Source organism: Labrus bergylta, chromosome 12 (genome assembly GCF_963930695.1).
Source record: "Labrus bergylta chromosome 12, fLabBer1.1, whole genome shotgun sequence".
NCBI classification, from domain to species: domain Eukaryota; kingdom Metazoa; phylum Chordata; class Actinopteri; order Labriformes; family Labridae; genus Labrus; species Labrus bergylta.
Window position 1 is genome coordinate 21,683,314 of NC_089206.1, and position 22,791 is coordinate 21,706,104.

At 43.0% G+C, this 22,791-nt stretch overlaps 1 protein-coding gene across 1 annotated transcript in view; it reads right to left on the bottom strand.

The window, feature by feature from the left end:
• The window catches only part of ephb2a (eph receptor B2a), a 48,445-nt gene extending 27,156 nt beyond the window's left edge, over positions 1–21,289 (bottom strand). The window contains exons 1-2 of the mRNA XM_065961494.1: positions 20,300–21,289; positions 758–822 (exon numbers count right to left, since the gene is read on the bottom strand). Coding sequence (XP_065817566.1) covers positions 758–822; positions 20,300–20,399 — 165 coding nt within the window. The 5' untranslated portion in view covers positions 20,400–21,289. The remainder of the gene's footprint in view (positions 1–757; positions 823–20,299) is intronic.
• Between the last annotated feature and the right edge of the window lie 1,502 nt (positions 21,290–22,791).

Here is a 22,791-nt window from a genome sequence, read left to right on the forward strand (position 1 = left end):
CTTTAAATACTTTTTTGTGTCTTATACTCAATCCAAGAAAAGGCACATGTGAAAAGGAAGGGTTTCACCAGGTGATGGCTGAAGGAGTGTTAAATAAAAAATAAAAAGGACCATGAGAAAAAGACTTAAGTGAATTAACAGTCAATTAAGAGTTTGTTGGTGAGTTTGGAGAACAGCTGAGGTTGGTAATAAACCCTGGCTGTTGTAAATAAACACAGACAGCAAAAACATGAATTAATGCTTGAGTATGCAAAACTAAAAAGTGCTTAACGTTTGTCTTAACAAACTCTGTCAGAGGATTTGCATTGCTACAACAAAATTATTATTTTTGCTAATTTCTTTGAGTCACTGTCTGCATGAGTTACGAGGAGTAAAAGTGGAGCAGACAAAATCGTTTTAAGTGTTACAACATGGAATGAACTATGAGCGGCTGCTTCCTGCTCAGAGCTGTCTGCTGTCTACATCTGAGACGCTCAAAGCCGAGTGACATGTACATTAAGCCGTCTTGTGTTATATAAAGTGCATATCTGCACATTGATTATTCATGTTTGTACTCAGAATATACATCATGAACACACACGTGTCTGACTGGAGCTTCTTGTCATGTTTCAGAAGTCTTTGAGTTAGGAGTCCCACTAAAGAGACGTTTTTCTTCTTAGGTTCTCTCATAGTGTTTCTTAAAAAGGTCCATACTGTACAAAGCATCCTCATGCATGTTTTACACACTGTTCCTCTTGTGTTGGTTTACTCCACTCACCCCCTGTGACGGCGAGATGGTCCAGCCCAGTTCTGCTGTTGCTGTGGTTGAATCCATCAGTACTTCTGCAGGAGACACAGAAAGAGAGATAAGGGTTTATATGACATCATCACATCATTTATGCAACATATATATATATATATATATCACATTTTGCATTTACATAGAAGGTGAATAAACTTTTGAGTTGCAGCTAAGCAGAAAACAGGAGCCATCATTTAAAATCTGACTCACGATTATAATTGCTAAAAATAAAAACAGCCCCCGCTGATGTCAGAAGATATTATTTGGCTTGAATCGAGTGTTTGGCCTCTGGGAAACACAGCAAAGACTATAAAATAACTATTAATGTTATAATCCAATCATTAATGTTCAGAACTGAAGAGAGGGGAAACATCTTTAAGATCTTCGACCAGTCCAGTTGTCTTTGGATCAAGCTTTGAATTTACGGTGACCTGGACGACTGAAAAGCTACACAGTCATCCCACCTGTCAGGAGCAGCTGATCAGGTCGTGATTAGCCACAACACTATTGACCACTATTAGTGACTACAGACGCAGAATCGGGCAGAAATTCTTCCAGACTTTAGAATCAGTCCTACGACTCGGGTCTAAATCGGCCTGAATCATGCAGTGCACAGCCTATGAAAAACACTGTGTGTTAAAAACAGGCATCAGAACTGGGTACCAAAAAAACTGGCTTGTCTTTTCTGAGATTGATAAGAAAGAGAGTATCAAGAATAAAAAGCTGAACCTTTTCCGACTTGTGTGTTAACATCACTGTTTTGTATAACTTAATGTTCCAGTGTCTGAAACAAATGAAGGAGTTCAGCTGGTTGTGAAATCCTGCCTGCTCTAAAAAAAAAAAGAAAACTGTTATTTTTGGAATTATGTACTCCTTAAACTCCATACCAAAAGCGTGCAGGATAGGCTCTAAATCTAACCTCAATTTGACCACAAACCCTCATGGATCAATCTGCACGGGTCACACGAGGTGGCCTGTGCAGATTGAAAGCTTTCCTCCCGAGAAGCCTGTTAAAGTGTGTTGTCAGCAGCGTTTGCCTCAATGAATAGGTCACAACAACTTCCAGCCTGAACCCACCGTTTCTGTTCAATATGGTTGTGAATGCGCATTAATTGGATGGTACTTTTTGAAGTAAGCTGTAACTCTCCTGGAGCAGCAGGTCCTGTTGATATGATGAGCTGGGCTCGCTAAGCAACAGGTTCCAGAACAACACTGATTGACAAATATACAGACAAATAAGAGTAGCAAGCATGGTGTGTTGTTTTGGTTGGTTAAAACAGGACAGGGACTGATCAAAACCAGGACATATTAGTGTTTAGTAGAGGTTTGTGGGGACCCGGGACACAGAGCTTGATAAGGGGACGTTCCCCCAAATGTTTTTATTTTTTTTCAAGCTAACACAACAGAGAGACAGCCTTTCAGTGTTTCTTGATTTTATGATGCATGTAACTGTTTTACTGGTAGATGAACCTCCATGCATTTATTTCTCAAACTGAATTCCTCAGATTGCATTTTATTATCACACCAGTTCCTGCTCCTACCTACACGGCCCTTTGCATTTTTTAAACTGATCTAATTTTATTCCGAATCTTGCTGTAGAAGAGAACATCTTGACAGCCCCACCACCGGCGCCGCCGCCGCCGCCTTCCCCTGGAGGCTCCTTGTTCTCTCTGACACAACGCCCATCAAGCCTCAGAGTGAGGTGATGCTCTCCATGCCGCCCCTCCACCACCATGTCAGGTGAAACCATGCTGCTAGGACTCTGTATCCTGCACATGAATTAATTATTCACGTCGTCCCCCGAGTCGGCAGCTGAGTAGAGCTTCTCTTTTAGTGGTTTTAAAGAAAGTCAAACGGGATGTTGAACTTGAGAAAATAATCTCTGCCTTCCTCCATGTTCCTAAGTCTGCGTTAAATGGATAGAAATAAGAATCCAAAGTTTATTGTTCCTTCGGCAAGTCTGCCTTTCTGGTTGCAGCTTCTTCATTAAGAGTGATTTACAAATTAAACAATTATTACATTAAAGGAGCAGTATGTAACTCTGACCCCTAGTGTTTAAAATGAGTACTGCAGTCCAAATTTGGAAACATTAAAGCAAGCTGTCTGCCCCTATCCTCTCCTCTCTACAGTCGATGCTCACGCAGGTCACCATGTGGTGGACACTGAAGCTTCAGTGTTTATCCAGCTCTGCATGGGTCTGTAAACCTTTCTGTGTTCTAACCTCTCTCCATTTTTCAAAAGCATCTCCAATATTGATCCTAGTTTGAGCACGTTTCTGCTCGTGGAGCTTATTAGAAACATGCAGAGGCTTTTTAGGTCGGGTACAATCACTTTTATCTGAACCACTTCTCTTGCCCGCTTCCATCACTGCAACACCTGTTGGTTTGACCTGATAACTGCTCTCATATCTGGCAAACCGAGGGGCGTCCAAAACGGCCATGTGGGGGGGTGGCCTTAAAAGCGCCTACCTTCTCTGGTCCAAAAGAATCAAGAGCATTCAGGACCAGAATCTAAAGTTAGAAGGAGGACATACTGGAATCATCATCAGTCTTTTTTTTAAACTCCTGAAACAAAAGAGCCCGAGATTCCTGTGATGCAAACAAACTCAAACTGCAGCTTCTGGAACATCCTCTAAGAGTCTAACTATATATCGTTTACATTGTGGAAACATCCAGCTGTGATTGCACAGGTCTGCAGAGGTGATAAATTAGACTTCTCCTTTTTCATTAATCACACAGCTTCTCCGTCACATCTGATTCTGTCACTTTATTTTTCTGTGCAACACCTCGAAAGCCTCGAGGAGGGACTGTCTGGAAGAGTCCTAAATTTATCCTCATTTAACCTCGTCACGACTCCAAAGACGCTCGTTAAAGATGCAGAGCTGTTGGAGAGACATCAGGGAGGCAGAGGGATTACAACAGGGCGACTCTACCAGCAGGCTCTCTACAGTCAGCACGACGGGAACCGCTGGAGTATCAGGCCATAGTCCACACGTAGGCAGGTATTTTTTAAAACTGAGATTTTTCATCCGTTTCAAAAAATAATCCCGTCCACACACGCTCAGTTCTCAAAAACATTGTCACCTACATGAAAACGCACTGTTACAGCTGTAGTGAGCACGCCAGGTCAACATCGATGTCCTTCTAAATGTCATGCTAAAATGTTCACACCGTTCCCCTGCAACGACCATTTCATTTTACAAAGTAATCCAATCAGGCGTCTCTGCTCGTCAACATAGAGGGAGAGTAACTGTGTATGCATGTAAAAAGTCCAGTTAGCATCGTTAGCACCAGCGCTAGTTTGGTTACGTCTGCCATCGCACTAATCTCATGTCAACAAAAGTGATGTCAAACGGAGGAGAAACCGGCGCACAGCGTGACGATAGGCCAGACAAAACTCAGTTTTCCCCGTCTACACAGAAACACCTTATCCAGGGTTTCTGAAAATCTTCACCCTGGAAGGAGTTTTGCTAAAGGTGAGTTTTTCAGTGAGCTAAAGGCAGTCAGTATACGAAAGGTCAAACCACACAGAAAAACTTCCTGCCTACATGATGATTTATGACCCACTAAGTCCGGCTTCAAACTAGATGGTTTAGTCCAGATTTTAGGCCCGATTTGCCCTGTTACCAATCAGGGGGCGTGGCCTGATCCTAGGCTTGTTGCAACCAAGTATTTGTCCAGATGATCCTCAAGTGTTGTTGTACTCAAAATCATTGAAGGTCTAGACTCAGAATCAAACATATTTTTACTCGGCCTGGTATCTGTCACAGACTGGGCGGACTCTGGATTTTAAATCAAGACCATCACTCACGGGCCCCCATTGATCAGAAGGAAAACGCCTCTGTTTAAATGAACGAATAACTTCAGTTCATTTGTAGTTTGATTTTTATCCCTGGTTAGGGCTGCAACCTTCCCGGTGTTACGGCCTGAGTGAGTGACACCCTTCACACAACTTGGTTATTTTTCAGTGATATTTATGGTCTTGGTCTTGACTTGGTCTCGATCCCTAAATGTCTTGGTCTGGGTTAGTGTGGTCTTGATTACATCACTAATTCATGGGGACTTTTATCTCACCTAACAGTAACATTACAAATCCAGAAGGTGAATTAAATCCAAGTCAGCACAAAGACGAGAACTTTGCATTATTATTATGATTCTTGTGTTGGGTTTTCAGTGTCAGGCTGAAGTGCCAGCATCCACTGTTGCATCTTAAATGGCCCATTTTTCCGGCTGCTCGCTTCCGGTTAGTATCAGCAGCGATTAATGAGGAGCTGGGAGGGAGCGGCGAGCCAGGTGTCAGAGCCACCGCTAAACAGGAATAAAAGAGGCCATGAGCACTGACCCGCAACCGATTCCCACAGACTCAGCCAAGAAGGGAACAAGGAGGGACAGAGGAGAGCCCAGATCTGAATGAGTCTCTGTGGTGCACCGGTGACACAGCCGATGGGTGTTTCATTAGTTCTTTACAAGCATTCATTATGAATATTACACAGAAGAAAATGTAATCTAGTGGAGGAGCTCTTCTTCATTTTGAAAGTGTCCCCTGAAGTCTGTTTCCCTTTATTATAAGAACTTGGGCTTTGGCTTCAGACCCCAAGCATAGCTCTCTTTGAAATCTTAATTTAAGCTAACAGTTTGACTCTTTCAGTTTGGCCTCGGTGCTCTCATTAACCCGGATATTTACAGTGAAAACGCTCTAATGAACCTACTGTACGCTACCTACTCAGCCGCAAACAGCAGACAGGAACAGTTAAAGACTGGCCGTTAACATAGCGGAGCAATTAGCGGCTAAATGGACGGTTATTTCCCTCGGGGAGGGGAAGGAGGAAACGACACAATTAGGACTTTTAAAAGCAGCCATCCTGAAAAAAAACAAAAAAAACATAATAATTATTAGTAACACTGCGGCTGACTGGATTGTGTTGGAAATCTTGCACAACTTATCTGTCATGATTGTATTTGTATTGTTTTTTATGATACTCAGAGAAATGTAAGAACAGATATCCTCAAAATAAGGAAGTGCATGGTTATAAAATAAAAGACAGGCAGCGTCCTGCAATAACACTTCTATCTGAACCACTTCAGTTATCTATTAAAGGAGCAATATGTAGCTCTGACACCTAGTGTTTAAAATGAGTACTGCAGTCTAAATTCAAAACATTAGAGAGCTGTCTCCCCCCTCCTCTCTAGAGTGGATGCTCACACAGGTCACCATGTGGTGGACACTGAAGCTTCAGTGTTTATCCAGCTCTGCATGGGTCTGTAAACCTTTCTGTGTTCTAACCTCTCTCCGTTTTTCAAAAGCATCTCCAATATTGATCCTAGTTTGAGCACGTTTCTGCTCGTGGAGCTTATTAGAAACATTCAGAGGCTTTTTAGGTCGGGTACAATCACTTCTATCTGAATCACTTCTCTTGCCCGCTCCCATCACTGCAACACCTGTTGGTTTGACCTGATAACTGCTCTCATATCTGACAAACAGAGGGGCGTCCAAAACGGCCGTGTCGGGGGGTCGCCTTAAAAGGTCGCCTCCAAACAAATCCAGAGCATTCAGGACCAGAATCTAAAGTTAGAAGGAGGACATACTGGCTGCTGCATTGTTGTCAGAGAAGCCAGCACTTCAACATAGCATGTTTCCTTAACGTCTGATCATATAGTAAGATCACTTTATCATTTCACTCACTACACATCTCACTGATTGGACCTTTAAAATGAATCTTTGCATGTAAACTATCAGACTAAAATTCACAGTCGTAAATTAACAGAAAATATGACGGGATAAATCATGAGTCGATATTTTCCTTCACTTCTTCAGAGCTGCAAACCCTCAGACCTCAGTCCTGATCAAACAGAGAGGAGAACCAAGACGAGTTAATACATTTGTTAATAATGAAGAGCAGCGCTGCAGTTGTGCATTTAAAATGCAGGCGGGCCGCCATTGGCTGGAGCTGCTGCTGCTGATGGGAGCTGGAGCACAGAAAATGGGGACAGCATGGGCTGGCGAGGGCGGGGGGGGTGCATTAGTATATGTTGCCCTCCTTCCGTGACTAAACATTTGTCATGTTAGCTCCTTAGCCCCTGCAGTTTGAGAAAGACTTGGAGGGGTTTCTGCTGGAAGCAACATGACGTGAAGGAACTATTTAATATTTACACTGATGACATCCTGCTGAAGAAAAAGCTGGAACCCTGAGGACTGACTCGGCTTAATAAAATCTATGAATGATTTTCATTAAGTGATTATATTTATATTTCAGTGTGTTGGTTTCGCTGCTCGTTCTCATCGGTCTTAGCAGCTCTCTCTCTCTCTTGTTTTCTTCTGTCCAACAACGTCTCCCTCCCCTTCCCACTGGCTCCATCTGTCCCTACATTCCTGCAGTATATATTTATACATACAGAGAGAGAGAGAGAGAGAGAGAGAGAGAGAGAGAGAGAGAGAGAGAGAGAGAGAGAGAGAGAGAGAGAGAGAGAGAGAGAGAGAGAGAGAGAGAGAGAGCTCTTGTTCAGCCGTTCTCTGCATGATTCAATGAAAAGTAGGGCAAAGAGGAGGAGAGAGTGGGCCAAGTCCAGCACACATAATCCTTGTAGGCTGCGCCACGCTCTGAACGCCACGCTGGATTAAACCCACAGGGACACATCAGTGAAATTTACTTTGTTTTAATGTCGCCGCCGTGCAGCTTTCAGCACCACCTTTAATGACACAATTAACTTCATTAGGATGATTAATTTCCTTATTTCTCCGCTCACACACACACACACACACACACACACACGTGTAACTAAACACCTGCGTGGAGCATCCAGACCACATCATCTATGACAGAAGCAATGAGCATGGATAATTACAGACCAGGTGACCTGCTCTGCAGACAGTACACGGCGTGCTCTGGTGAAAGGTTGCACATGTAAAGTGACATCAGAGACACTTTTCTTAGATAAGTCAGGAAGAACGAGAACCTTGTTATTTTTCCTTTTTTCCTTAAAAAAACCCTGCTGTGTGATTTATTTCACACAGCAGGTGGGTTCGTTGAAGGTTTGGGCTGCACTGCCCTACAAAGGCAAAAGGCAGTAACTTGAAATGAGTTTTTGTCATTTTTGGAACATTACAGATGTGCTTTATCATGTGGACAAATATCTTGAGTCAATTGAGTTGTTCTTTTGAGAAAATAGTAGGTTGTATTTGCCTTAACTTCCAAAAGCCCTGGAGAAACCAAGGCAGAGTCCAGTAACTTCACTCATCAGGGTCTTTGCCTTTGAACTGCAGCATTCAGGAATACTCAAACTGAGTTAAGGTCTTCTGCCTTTGTTTTGCTGCGGATCAAAGTGAAGTTACTGTTTTACTGCAGTGGAGTTAAGGTGTTATGCCTTTGCTTTACTATCTGTCATCAAGCACTTAATTGTGCCATGATCACTAGATTTCATGTCTATGTTATCATATACTGATTTAATATAGTGATCAGCAACAAAGGGAGCTAACAAATGGAAGTTACCGCCTTTTGCCTTGGCATGACCCCTTATTATTGTACAGGCAATGCAACGGCAGAGTACCTTAACTTCCAAATAAGGGTCAAAGGTCATGTTTAAACTCAAGATTTTTATGGACATTAATAACCTGATTAAAAAGACAAAGAATTGCCACATTTCCAATATTCTGTCTGCAACTCATTTGGCTGGACAACAAAAAGACTTTAAAGTCAATTTTCTCAGTTCTACACTCTGGAGACTTAAGGTCTTTTGCCTTTGTAGGGCAATGCAGCTGCCAAAAGCTTTGTCTTACATATCAGAAATCTTAGGGGCCTGCATGCCTTCAGAGATCTGTGCGTCTTCTGAAACATTCACTTTTTCCAGCTATAGTTCATCTTGTGCCTTTTGGAGGAACAGCTTATATTCTCCTCCCAGCTTTCTAGGATGTCTGAGTGTGATCCCTGACACACTGCAGAGGGAACTCAGTCCAACTATCTGTGCCAATCCCCTCAAGTAGTTTCCATGATTCACACTCCAAAAAAACTCCATATTTGTTTGGTGCTCGCCCTTTAAGAAACTAGACGTTACAGATCCTTTCTTCCTAAAAGAAAACTTTCATATGCCGTTTGGAAGCCTGTCAGCATTTTTACCTCCTCATGTGGCTGTATATGGGATTCCTGTCCTTGGCATCTGGGGCTAAAGCTCTGATAGTAATCCACTTTGAGGTGGTGCAAGGTAAAGCCAAGCAAAGGGGGGTTAACAGGGGGGTTGTCGTCGCATGAGGGCAAAACATAATTTGTTAATGGTGAGATACTTTTTATTAATTCACATATTGTAAAGTTGTTTTATTCCAGCAGCAGTATTTTCTCATATTTATGCTGTATGAAATGTGCCTGGTTCCATTACTTGAGGCCTGGAGCATGTTAAAAAACATTGGTTGCTATTTTCCCATGACACTTTGCAACAGATGGAGGCGAGCTCTGAGGGAAAGGTATGACAGTGAGTGCCATGTGAGCTCGGCGTACTCTCCTCTCCTGCACATCAGAACAGATACTGTAGCATCTGTGCCTCAGGCTGCCTGCTGGCCTGGATGCAATCAGCCACTCCACAGATTGAAGCTGCATACAGTAGATTCATGCAGAGGCACAAGAGGAAGTTAATGAGCAGAAAAGAAAAGGAAGCAGGCTCCAAATTAAAGTCAATGAGGGAGTTTTCTCCTTCCATCTCTTAAAACATTTCAAATTTACAACTAACAAGAAAAAATGACAAAACCAGTCAAGAATGAGTGTCGTCTGCGTCCTCAAGAACGACCATGACGTTCAATCATCTTTCCTCTCGTACACCACAGGAGAAGGAAATTTAAAAACAGTGAAAACTGCCCTGTGTGCACTGACAGAGTCACTGGTGGCTGCAATCATTATTTGTTTTTCAATACTCATTTCCACATCATGAAACACTGTGAAGTACCGGTGACGAACGATTACAACAACCAACCAATCAATAACTTTGTTTGTCCTCAGTGGGGGAAATCGTTTTTTTGCAGCAGCGTGGGATGCATACATTTACATACAGAAATGCAACACTAACCAACCAATCAATCAATCAACCTTTATTTATACTACGGAGATCAGGAGAGGCAACCCTCACTCACATCCATATCCAGTCAGTTAGAAATGCAATGTAAAGGTCACATATCCTCCTCCTTTTCTAAAAGTTTCAATAAGTCTCAGAGCTCCTCAAACCATGTGTGTGAAGTTTCTTGTTCTAAATCCACTCTGATCCTGTATTTGATCATGTCTATAAACCCCTCTATTTCAGCCCTGCTCAGAACAGGCTGTTTCTGTGTCTGTACCTTTAAATATGTAAATGAGCTGTGTCTGACCACGCCCCCTCTCTGGTAGGGCTTGGGTGTCTCGGTCTTTCTCGCTCCATGTCCTATTGTTTACGGTGAGAAGCAGGTGGAAGACGGACAGGATGGACTTTTCTCATCATTGGGGGGTTTGTAGACAGAGTAGAGACAAATATTAGAGTTAGAGAAACATGGTGAAGTGGATTTTACAGAATATGTCACCTTTAAAGACAGACTTCAAAGCAAAAGGTTTTTTTCCCTACTACATTTTACATGAATATCCAATCAGTGTTGACGGTATATGTAGGCAATTGGAGCAATAAATTCATCAGCGTGTGTTACGGTATACTGCTTGCAGAGCCGACTAGATGCATTGCATGCAAGCATCAGCCTCACTGCACTTCTTCTTCTTCTTCTACTCTACTAGCTGAAACACGCTGAAATGTACCCTCGTCCATAAAATACCATGCGCTCACATTTTGGGATATCACTTCTCCTGTTCTTAGACCAAGAATAAAAATACCTGCAGATTCTTTATTGTGAATCACTTTGAGAGGTCTGCTGTAGAAAATAAACTTCACCTACACACCTGTTAGTACACACAATTGAGAAGGTATACCAGAGTGGAGATTACCCTTATAATGAAAATGCTGACTGATATGCTCACTGTCAGTTATGTGGCAGGAGAAGGATCTGTGAGCTGACAGCATTCGTCGAGCCGGCGTTCAAACGACGGCTACGAGAGAGGGAAATATGCTCGAGGAAAGAGCAGCAGAATTGTGCAGAACAGTAAAAGTGTCCGTCTCCACTGACTCGCTGACAGCTCTCATCACTTGCTACCATCACTTGTCATTTCATTCACAACTGGGATTTGAAGACGTACTGATGAGTGACACACTGCAGAAAACACATCACACTACCTCAAAGCAGCTGTCGAGGAGTGATGCCAGGACTTCCACGCCTGACAGGTTTTTTTTCCCCCTTTTCTTATCATTTAAATAATAAATAACACTTTACAAAAAGCAGGTAAAAGACCCAACCTTAAAGAGGCTGAAATCTCATGATCAACAGCCATCAGCCAAAACTGAACCAGGTTTGAAAAATGGGATAAGATCATGAACTGTAAATATGAATGTTTGAAGCCTAAGTGACGTCAGCCATCTGTTCCTGCAGGGGGCTCTGGAGGCTCATCAGCAGCAGCCGCCATGTTGGAAATGCTGTCTCAGCCTAACTTTCAGTCAACCTAACGACAGGCTGAGAGCTGGAGCTGAGGCAGGTTTTAAGCTTCCTGACAAACCGTTACGCCGCGCCCACCTGTCAATCATGTCAGCTACACACCTGACTATGGATAACGCGTATCGTTTTGATAATCAAAACGGAGTTGTTTCAAAAAAATTCATACAGTGTGTGCCAGTGATGACAATAACTAATCAGACCTATCCCGTTTTTTTTGTACCAGGCTGTAAACATGTTTATTTATGCTGCAAAAACAACTTTTTTGCCAGTCATGTGTATGTGACTTCCTGTGTTCCTGGAGCCAGCCTCTAGTGGACACTCGAGGAACTGCAGGATATTAAACTTCTGCATTGGCTGCATTTTTCAACACCAGAGGTTGCTGCTTGGATAAGATGCAGGAAGAAGGATAAACGGTATACAACATACAGTATACTGCTCATCACACATGTTGCACAAAACATTTTAGCACACGGATAAAATCAAAAGGAACCACTGACTGCAGATGACAACAAATTGCTCTCCATGAGGAATGAATATTGACTGTTTAAGACATCGCCTTCAGCTCTAGGAAGACAAAATAAACTTTCTTGGGTCTTGAGTTTTGAACGTTTCATCAAATTTAGCTTTTCCACGATAACAGACATCTGTCCTTTAAGCCGCGGGACTCGGAGAGTAAACATTTCCCTTTGCATCATGAAATCCTCTTTTGTTTTCCTTCTCATTCTCCTTGATTTTTTACTTAGTGCTGTGAATGAATGACGTCCGTGTTCTCAAAATTAAAAGCATTAGTGGAGAGTTCAGACTTGAAATGTGCAGCCGACACTCCGCCCGTTCTGTCTGTCAGCCTTCTTCATTACTCCGGGTAACTCGCTCGGTGCAGAGAATGATTGAGCAGATGTCACAAGGACTAAATCACACTGATCTCCTGAGGAAAGAAAACATGCTTCAGTGGATTAATGCTTTGCTAAAAAGTTATGCTTCGCTGCGTTCACAGTCTAAGTGTCTAGTTGGGGAGAATGCACTCAAGTACTCGAGCCTTTCACCTTTGGGAGAACGTAATGTCTGCCAGCAGGACGTGGTGTGACTCGGGGTTGGGTAGTTTGTAATGCTTCCATGTGGATTCATAAGCTCCTTTTACAAATAATGCAGCAGGACGAAATCTGACTCTGAAATGCTGAAGTGAACATCGAAAGGGGGTTTTCCTTCAAACGGAAATTCCTGCAAAAAGCAGCGCACTACGAGCACCACGATGACAGAATCACTTCCTCATAGGGTGAAGGATTTAATTAAAAAGTCTTTGAAGTCAAGAGAGCAACAAAATATTTTGACAGTTAATAAGCGGTGCCATTAATGCTTCGATGGGTTGCAATCTGGCATAAAAAAAGACGCGGTTAAATTTGCGTTCATCATTACATTAAGCACATAACGACCATGTTGGAGACGTGAGTCGAGGCGACACCGCTCTGCTGAGAGTCGTACATCACACATGATGTACACAGTGTATTCAAAGGCGGTGCATGAGACACAGCACATGACTTATGCAAGGATCACTTGTGTGCTCTGATCATAGACCGTCTAAATGAAGGAAGTCGCCAACATGAGGTCACCGGTTTGTTTCTGGATTGAGTTTGGCTGACTGAAGCGTTGATGGGTTTTCTACTCTTCTGACAACTCAAAGTACTTTTCACACCTACACATTCACACCCTGATGGCAGAGGCTGTTGTGTAAAGAGTCCATTAGTTTATTACATTCACATGTCACAGTAAGATGACCGCCCACTGACTATCCTATTAAAGGAGACATATTCTGAAAAATCCACTTCTACAGTGTTTTTGAACATATATTTGGGTAACCTGAGTGTCTACTGACCCACAAAACATGAAATAAACAGATCCAGTCCTTTGTTTGTGGTCTGCATAAGTCTTACAACACAGAGAAAAATGCTCTGTTTCAAATGTGCTCTCCTTGTGATGTCACAGTGGGATTCTGGCAAAACAAAATCCCTTCCCCTCCCCTGGTATCTCCACCCATGGACTACACCCCCAGCCTAGAACAAAACTTTTGCACAGGTCCGCCATTTTTATTCTCGCTACAGAGGAGTGATGTCTACCCGGAAAACTCAGGGGGGGTGGGGGGTCATTGTATTTAAAGAGACACACACACCAAAACGGAGTGTTCTGAGAGAGCTGGTTTATACAGGGTCACAAACCTCCTCTGGTGCTTGATTCATGTTATATTTTGACATAAGCACAGCACAGATGTTTCATTTAGACCACAGGGGACTGTTTGAAAAGGTGGAGGAGGGGGAGAATATGTCCTCTTTAAAGCTTCATTAGATATCAAGTGGAAAGAGAGGATGTTGAAAATCAAAGATGAAAATATAATCCAGCACACTGACGATGTGCGATGGCCTCGCTGCTCTCTCCGTCATGCTCACACACGTTCACACAGTCACGGAGCTCAATTCCCAAGTTTGGTGCAGCGACCAAAGGCCACTGGAGATCTGGGTCATGAGCTGTTTTAGCGCTGCATGTTTTGACACTCTGCTCCCAGGGGCTAAAGAGCACTGTGCTGAGTCCAGCGCCGAATATTGATTGGCTTATTTAACTGACTTCCACTGAGAAATGTCAGGGAAGGGCGCCGAAGCTGAGGCTGGCTTCCCTCCAAGGACGCTCACAAAGTGTCGCCTCTGAGGGATGAGGACTAATGGAGGGTTGAGTAAGTTCGTGTGATAAATTTCAAGGTTGAACTTAAAAATAAAACAGCATTGGTGCACATTCATCTCCTGTAGAAAACTAACTAAAGAAATATCTCCAGATGTTTGTGTCTAACCCTCGGGTACGTCTTTGACTGAAAACCGCTGATTGGAGGTGACACACCAGCCGTCAGCCGTCGTTTCACACCTCACCCTGACTTCTCTTGAGACCTTTTCACACTTCAACTTCTTTTCATTTCAACACCTCAAAGCAGAAGATTATCTGTCGGACGTTATCTCACAATTTCAAATACCCCGTTTGGGTCAGGTGACCGGGACGGGGACGGGGTGGGGGGGACGATGTGTAAATATCCTTACAAAAGTTTTCCCAACAGGAGGAAACACAAAGTCTGATGACATCATCACTCCACACTGGGAATGATGCAGAATATCACCTGCTATGTTCACACATCGACCAACATTCACACACATTTTTTTTTTTACAAGGTCTGCAGTCAGTGGACAGATTTTGCTGTTTTGCATTCAACTTCCTTTCAAAAATCCCCTTTCACACATGCTCCTCCTGAAAATTTGCAGCATGCCCCTTTCCAGGGCTCCTCTTTCACACACGTCCCTCGCAGCGGGAGTTCTCCATGTTGGAGGTCTGACAATGCAGGACATCTTTTAAAAAGAGACACTGCGGAAATAACAGCTTAAATCTTACAACCTATCCAAGATGGCGGACAGAGCACTGGGTCTCAGACTCTATGGTGACAGTTTTTTTTTTCAGCAGCATCATCACAACGAGATCACATTGGTCGCACTTGCCCACGTGCTTGTGGCTGACAAAATTCATTCCAGATGAAGTCGGGTAATTTGCATTGCACACAAGAAGTAAAAAATTCTCCAGCAACGCTTATAGTATTAACAAATTAGACCGCCGCGTTTCGGCTTGTGGCCTTCATCAAGGTCCCCGATGCATCAGACTCACTTCTACCACCCGACGTCTATCACACCATCGGACTTTGTCGTACCCACAACCACCACTGACCTCATTCATGCACGGCCTGCTCCCGATCTCCACCTCAGTGGCGAGGAAGTGTGGACAACAGGAACGGAGAAATCCTTCCTGCATATTATCCCATATGCTCTTTTTGTAAAGCGTCTCAAGATAACACTTGTTGTGAATTGGCGCTTTACAAATGATGATTGATTGATTCAAGTCAGAACGAGGCAAAAAAACAAATAATAATTTGGATTTGTTTATCCAAATTTTTTTAATTTTTATAATTTTGTATTTGCATTATACCCAGCATGGACCCTAATTCCAGGTCTCATTTTTACCAAGTGCAATTAATATGTTAAACAACAATTAGCTATTTGTTGCTCTTGTTTGCACTTGAATTGCACATTTGCACACCTCCACTTTGCACTTTAATAACTTGAATTTCCATTCTGGTACAGGCTCTTGATTGATTTTACTGCACTGTTTTTATTTGGTTTTATATTTTGCTGTGTTGTCTGATTTTCCAATTCGTTTTGGTCCATGTTTTGTCCTTGTGTCTTGTCTTCTGTGTGCTCCTGTTGCAATGCAAATTTCCCCAATGGGACAATAAAAAAATCTGAATCTGAATCTGAATAATTGGTGGGACCGAGAAATTAAACTAAGGAAACTTCTTTTGCTCCAATAACAAAACGTGCTCATAATATTTTCCCGGAGCTCAAATGAAAGGCTTCCACTCCTCAGACCGACCCTCAGCTCCTTATTGCATGTCGTCTCCTTGCCTCATTATTTCTCTCTCTCTCTCTCTTCGCTCTCCTATCCCATAAAACTGGGTAATGTAATAACTCGAGAGGAAATCCTCAGGACCATCTTCACATCAGGCACCACAATTTAAAAAAAAACAGCCATCAATTATTCAGCCTCTAATATCGCTCCTGGAGGAGTTTCCCCGCGGCTCCATGTTCTGTCTCTATTCACACGACTTCCTGTTGTGAGGGAAACAATTATCATTCAGCCGCTGCTCGGTTTCCGTGCCAGCGTCTCGGGGAACAGACAACACAGTGTGAAAGGCAGCTACAGCGGCGGCTGGTTATACACAATTACGCACAATGCAGCTCCAGCTGAGAGGCAGCGAGGAGGCATGATGAAGGGCTCCCGTAACATCTGTGCTCCTCGGCTGCGAATGTGCCCAGTCAGGTAAAAATAGTCTGTCTGTCTGTGTGTGTGTGTGTGAATTAACGAGGAGGGGAAGCCCGGCAGAGGAAGACGACTGTGCAGGCCGGTGCCGACTGGATCGGCCGGTTTATGTGGCTGAAACTGCCAGGATTGAAATGTGTTACATAAATCAGTGAGGTTAAGATGGCAGTTGAGCGGTTAGCGTTAGCAGTGGGGATCCAGGGGTCTGTACTGGTGTCTCTTAAGTTATCCGGCTTCACTAACCCTGCCATAAGAGAACACCATAAGCAGTCACACGCTGCTGGTTATCAAGGCTTTCTACAAGCGGCAACCCCCGGTGTTGAAAAATTATGAAGTGACAAATCCTGCAGTTCCTCGGGTGTCCACTAGAGGCTGGCTGCAGAAGCACAGGAAGTCACATACACACCCATTCTAAAAAGCCTGTTTTTACAGCAGAGATTAACATGTTTACAGCCTGGTTCAAAAAATCAAATAGGTGTGATTAGCTCATGTCTCGATCGACACACACTGTACGGGGGGATGAATGTTTTGATGACTCATCAGTTTTGATTTGCTCAAGGATAAGAGTTATTCACAATAAGGCGTGTAGCTGACCTGATTGACAGATTTTTATTTGACCTTTCTTTAAATCACCTTTAAAGCTCTCAGGCCCCACTTTACATTTCTGAATTAAAATGCCTCCTGGTAGTCCCAAAATCCAGGATTATACCTGAAGGTGACCCAGCTTTTGTAGCCTACCTCTCAAGTTTGGTTGTTTTACTAAATAAAAGCATCCTAATGCATACTTCCGATCTAACATAATCCCGCCTCTGACAGGGCAAATAGCTCATTACAGTTTAGCACCTGGGGTGGCCAATCGGATTCCAAAGGGGGTCCATGCTACCCCAGGCCTCCCCCCTAGCCACGATTTGGCTCCTCAGTGTCTTGAATACATCCAAGGATAAGACTGTTTTCTGCAATTATGTGGGTCACTTTGTTAAATGTGTTGCGTCTGCATCCTGGTTAGAGGTAAATAGGCATCAGGATTTGTCTTCAACACCAAACCAGGAAAAGAGTTTTTTTTTAATGTGCATTACTTTGTGCACGACTCTAAATCGCCCGTAGGTGTGAATGTGACTGTATCTGGTTGTCTGTTTCTATATGTCAGCCCTGTGATTGACAGGTGACCAGTCCAGGGTGTAACCCCGCCTCTCGCCCAATGACAGCTGGGATCGGCTCCAGCCCAGGGGACATCCTCAAATTTTTCAATAAGAGAATAAGCAATGAAAGGGGAACACTGGCGTCAAAAAATGTCACCGTGTGCTGCAGGATCGAGCCGCTGTCTTTGAAGCTAGACCTTGAGCAAAAGCATCACATGTCCGCATACACCGCTGGTCAAAGTCTGTGCTGTGCTTCGTGGTTAAAAGGGCAGAGATCACCAAGAGGACGAGGGGAATGTTGCAGGAAATGGTTTGAGGCATATGAGCACATTTAACCGCACCAACACCGCCAGCAGCTGCGACAAATGACACTCATGAGCAGCGAAGGATTGAGAAAACTTTCCTGCCCTCCAGCGATTCATCATCAGTGGAGCAGTCCGTCCTCTGATGGAGGCAAATAAAACAATTTGGCTCCAAGCCCGAGAGAGAAGCTGTGAACGGCCTCGAGTAACCATCAAGACCCTGATGAAAGGAGTCACCACTATAAACAGTCAGACAGATTTAATTTTCCCTATAAGGTTTAAAGAGTCCGAGTGAGTTAGAAAATAAGGTCGACATGTCGCACATGTACGGTGCAGTATAGTGCTCAATGCAGTAGTGTTTCATTTTTTATTCACTGTTATATTTCAGTTCTTCACTTCCAATTCTTCCACTCTGACTCACGCTCCTCCACTGATGCAGAACAGATCGAATGTATGTGACGACGTCCTGATGGCGTCTGATCGTGCGACTCCAAGGTGGTTAGCGTGCAGCATGAATTTAGATGATTTTCATTGGCGGTGTGTCGAAGAGAAAAACAGCAACGTTCTTGAAGTGCTGCAGTAAAAAGAAAAAACTAGGTCTCGACCAATATGCAATTTTTGGGGCCGATATTGATATTTAGGGGAGGAAAAAAAATCATCATAATCAGCATAAAGGATAATATGCAGGAAGGATTTCCTTGCATTCCTGTTTTTCAGATTGTTAAGTCAACAATATGACTTCCCGGATTTGAAAGCACGAGAACACACTGGATGTGGAAGAACGATTTCCCAACTCTAAAACTGGGGCCATCCGAGAAGCACCTGAATGCAACAATAATCCGGAACTCCACAAATCTCCTCCAGAGACACTTAAGATGAAAGTAAAAAATAAAAATGTGTCTGCGTGTGTAAGACTGGTGGCCTGCCCCTTTAAATGTGACTGCCCGAAATGCTTTTTGGTAATGCTTCATGCTTAAATACAGTTTCAGGGATTTAAAGATAATCCATCTACTATTCAAATCTAATCCAGAGAGTGACCCACAAGCACAGGGACACTGGTCCTGTGAGCAGCTCAGTGCAGAATCATTCATCATCATCATCATCAACACTGCTGCAGCTCCGTCGACCGTATAACGCCCCTCGGAGCAGAACAGTCAGAAAATGTTGGTGAACAAACCAACGAGACTCCGAGAGGCCCGAGGCAGCACTCGTCTGTGAGACAATGACTCTGGGCTGAATTATGGATGTGTTTGATAATGTGAAACACTGAGGTATCATTCTGACTGAAATAAGCTGCAGCAGGTTGACTTTTAAGGAGAGGTCTGATCCTGTTCTATACAGCCACGCAAACTATTTCACATCGAATAACACCCCACCTGCTTCAAAACTGGACATGAAGCATTCAGAATTAAACAGAGACTACTCTAATGACATCACCGTGACATCATCAGGGTAATATGTCGCATTCATGTCGTGTTGGACACATTGGAAAAATGTAGAAATGGTTAAATTTCCGAGATGGAAAATGCAACAACAACAGCAACTCGGAAACTTTGGAAAGAATTTGGAGCCCGCTTTGCCGTCGTATTTGTCATCAACATGGCGGCGCAAATGGTAATAACTTGCAAATTCTTTTACATCCTGCTTCAAGTACAACCTGTAGTATCTCTTATTACAGCTCTTCATTGAAGTGGCACCATGTTTCCACTGGGTGACATCTTCAGACTCGATCTGATCACGGCTGCATCGTGCTATTAAATAAAAATATTGTGTATTATGTAGATAGCTAAAGAACTGAAAGATAAAACCAAATCTACAAGACATGTTGCTAAATCATTAGAAGCACAACTGGAAATTAAGTCAAGGATCTGTGGGTATAAATCATGTTCAGCTGCTAAGCATCACTTTGTACTGACTGACCCGCACAGCAGGTCAGTGAGGTTGTTTGCAAGCGCTGAGGAAGCCATGTAAAAAAAAATCAAAATCAAAAATCAGTGTTTCAGTGCATGCAAATTAAATAAATCACAGGACAATTGGGCTCAGGCATGGGAGAATAATGTAGATGGATATATCTGTGAAGTAAATGTGTGAAATGAGGTAATGTCTCCCCTCTCTGCATGGTGCATTCACTGCCCTGTATCCTGCAGGATCATCAGTCCATGAACATAACAAACTCTACTACATTCTGACTTCATAGACTCATGCATTAATATTTGGGTTATTATTTGCATTCACTGCACGTTTTGCACAACACTATAAACGCACACATGTTGCAGAAACTTGGACTATAGGGTGCAGCCTGATAATGACCAGCCCAAATGAGCAATAACGAGGCGCAGGTCGGATAAAAAATGATGCACAAATAATCATTTATGATTTCCCCCACGGTTTCTCGTGATTAAAAGAAAACAAAAGATTTAAAGGCAGGATGGCAGATTAATTCCTGTCTAGCCCGCTAACATGTCTGCAGCCTCAGCCGTTCACAGCACAGTGAGCTTCAGCAGAGCTACATGGAAACACTTCTTGACTGTTTTCCTCTCTGCTGTTTAAACCTGTAGTCATGAATGATAGAGCTGTTGCTGTCTGCGCTCCCTTCGTCTGCACTGATGCAGCCAAACAGTTCAACACCGGCTTACCTTCCACAGCCCACACAGACGGAAGCATCCACAGAAAATACAAGATATCCATAATCACGGTTATTCCGGGCTTTTGACCACAAAAAGGCAACGCATTCATCACGCAGCCGTCCAGCAGCAGCAGCAGGCCATTGACTGTGCACTCATACAGAGCTGCAGAGCATCATCCTCCTCATCCTCAACAGCAGCAGCAGCAGCAGCAGCAGCAGCAGCAGCAGCAGAGAGGGGATAAAGCAGAGGAGCTGCTGCTCAGGCCAGTTTGGGCGAAACCAAGAGGAAGGGGGCGGAACAACACCGGAAAAACGATAAAACATACCGGCATCCCGCTGCACCCACCGACTGGATCCTAAATGGAGGTTCAGTCTGAAGAGGAGAATGAGGAAACTATTATTAATGAAGTATAACACGGAACTTTCATTTTTGTTTGTTCTCTTGGGAATTTCTTCTTTTGGTACGTTTTACTTCTTCTAGTCTGTAGGCCCTACTTTAAAAAAAAAAAAAGGAATAGGGGAGACCGGGGGCAACAGTAACACTCACAGATTACTCACAGTACACTCCTAACCTTTTAATACATGCACATGTAAGGGGTTTGCACGGACTTGTAGAATAGTTAACTTTGCTGCTGTGTTTGAGGCTTCACGCATGTAGTCGACTTTTTGCTCATCAGGATAGAAAATCTAAACGCCCTGACTTGACACACCAAGGACGTTGTCGGCCGTGGGTCCTAGTTGGTGCTTTTTTTCCTTTTTTTGGCCTATTCGACATGTTGACTCTACGGTCGGTGAGAGGGATCTCTCTGATTGGCTGTTGGGAGGTTTCATTTCTCTCCAACTCTCGACACAGGTTCAGGAAAGCCCCTTGACTTTTGCCCCAACTTTTTATCAGACATTAGTAGGTGATGGTTGGCTGTCAGATGTAGTCTTTGCGGTGTGTTCAAGTGCAACTTTTTGGCCAAGACAAACGGCGACATGAGGCTTTTTTTTTTTTACCCAAGTCTGACTTTTCTTTGCACTCGCTCACATGGGAGTTGTAGCACATGTTTTATTGTTGCATAGTTTATTGCAGCTGTTGCAACTCCCTTTCTCGTTTTATTGATAACTTCATTCGAAACTCGTCGACATCAACTCAACCTTCATGACATTACTGTTGACATAAAAAAAAAAGCTAAGTCGTGCAACCCCGAGCTCTAGTACATATAGGCTACATGTTCATTCATTAATAAGTCTTTCTACATTTCTAACTATTAAGAACAATATTATTTTTGTCAGTTTAATGACAGAAGTCTTATCAGCTATTTGCAATTAACAAGGAAAAATCCCCTACTTTATACTGTAATTATGTATTTTACAGTAGAAGATAGTTACATTTTATAATAATATTTTAAAGTAAATTATTTATGCAACATTGAAAATACAGCATTTTAGTGAGTAAAAATAAAGCAGTGTGTAACTTGCATTTCATGGTGTAGCAGGGAGAAATAGAGAAACTTACCCTCTCCTGACTTCTTTCATGGCAGCATGGTTTTCATGATGTCATCTGTAAATTCATGGAGATTGGAAGAAACCAAAAAAATAAATAAAAAATGCTTAGGAGCTACTCCTAGAGCTCTGCTTTTCTGTTTATCATAAAATATGTGCACAAATGGTAGCTGTGCAAAACTTTAGAAGTTAAATCAAAAAGAGGGTCCTCAGTCTAAGAGGAGATGAGGACTGAAGAGAGCTTTAAATACTTCCTGGTTAAAACCATTGTTAGTAAAGCATGGGTGAAATTACATCGACTGTTTTAGCATTTAAAACGATAACAATCACACTTCCATCAGGTCTTTGAGTGTACAATTACTCAACAAGTCATAACTCATGTTTAAGTAAGTCTCACTTCTGGCTGCTTTAAAACAAAGTACAAAATGAAAAACCGTTGCTATGGACCCCCTATCCTAAAGTCTAACTTGGTACATCCATGATTGCCAACACCTGGTGAAGCATGGTGCGTTCATGGTGCATTCATGGTGCGTTCATGAGAAAACCATCCTTAACCGAGAAGTTGACCTCGGAGAGAACAAAGATTACCAATCAAAGCAAGAAGAAAATAAATCAACAACAACATATTCAACTGAACGATAGATCAAAGAGTTTTCATCTGATTGTTGAGGGAGGAAGTAAATAAATACTGGGTGGGAGGTTTTGACTCGTGTGTTCCTGGTTTGGTGTGGGTGGTTTTGACTCTGGCACGTCAAATACCTTTGGGATCTTCTTGGAACATTTAGCATCAGAGCTGGAGCTCCTCATTAATTCTCTGCTAGCTGAATGGGAGTAAATCCCTGCAACCACATTCAACATCTGGTGGAGAGCCTGAAACCAGAAAGCTTCTTTTTCAGCGGCACGTTAATGACAATTACATGGGAAACAAATGTTGAGCTGCATGTACGGCTGCCATGTTTGGATGTGCATAAAGTTTTTGACACGTAGCTGTTTACAGTTTCTTATGTATTTTGG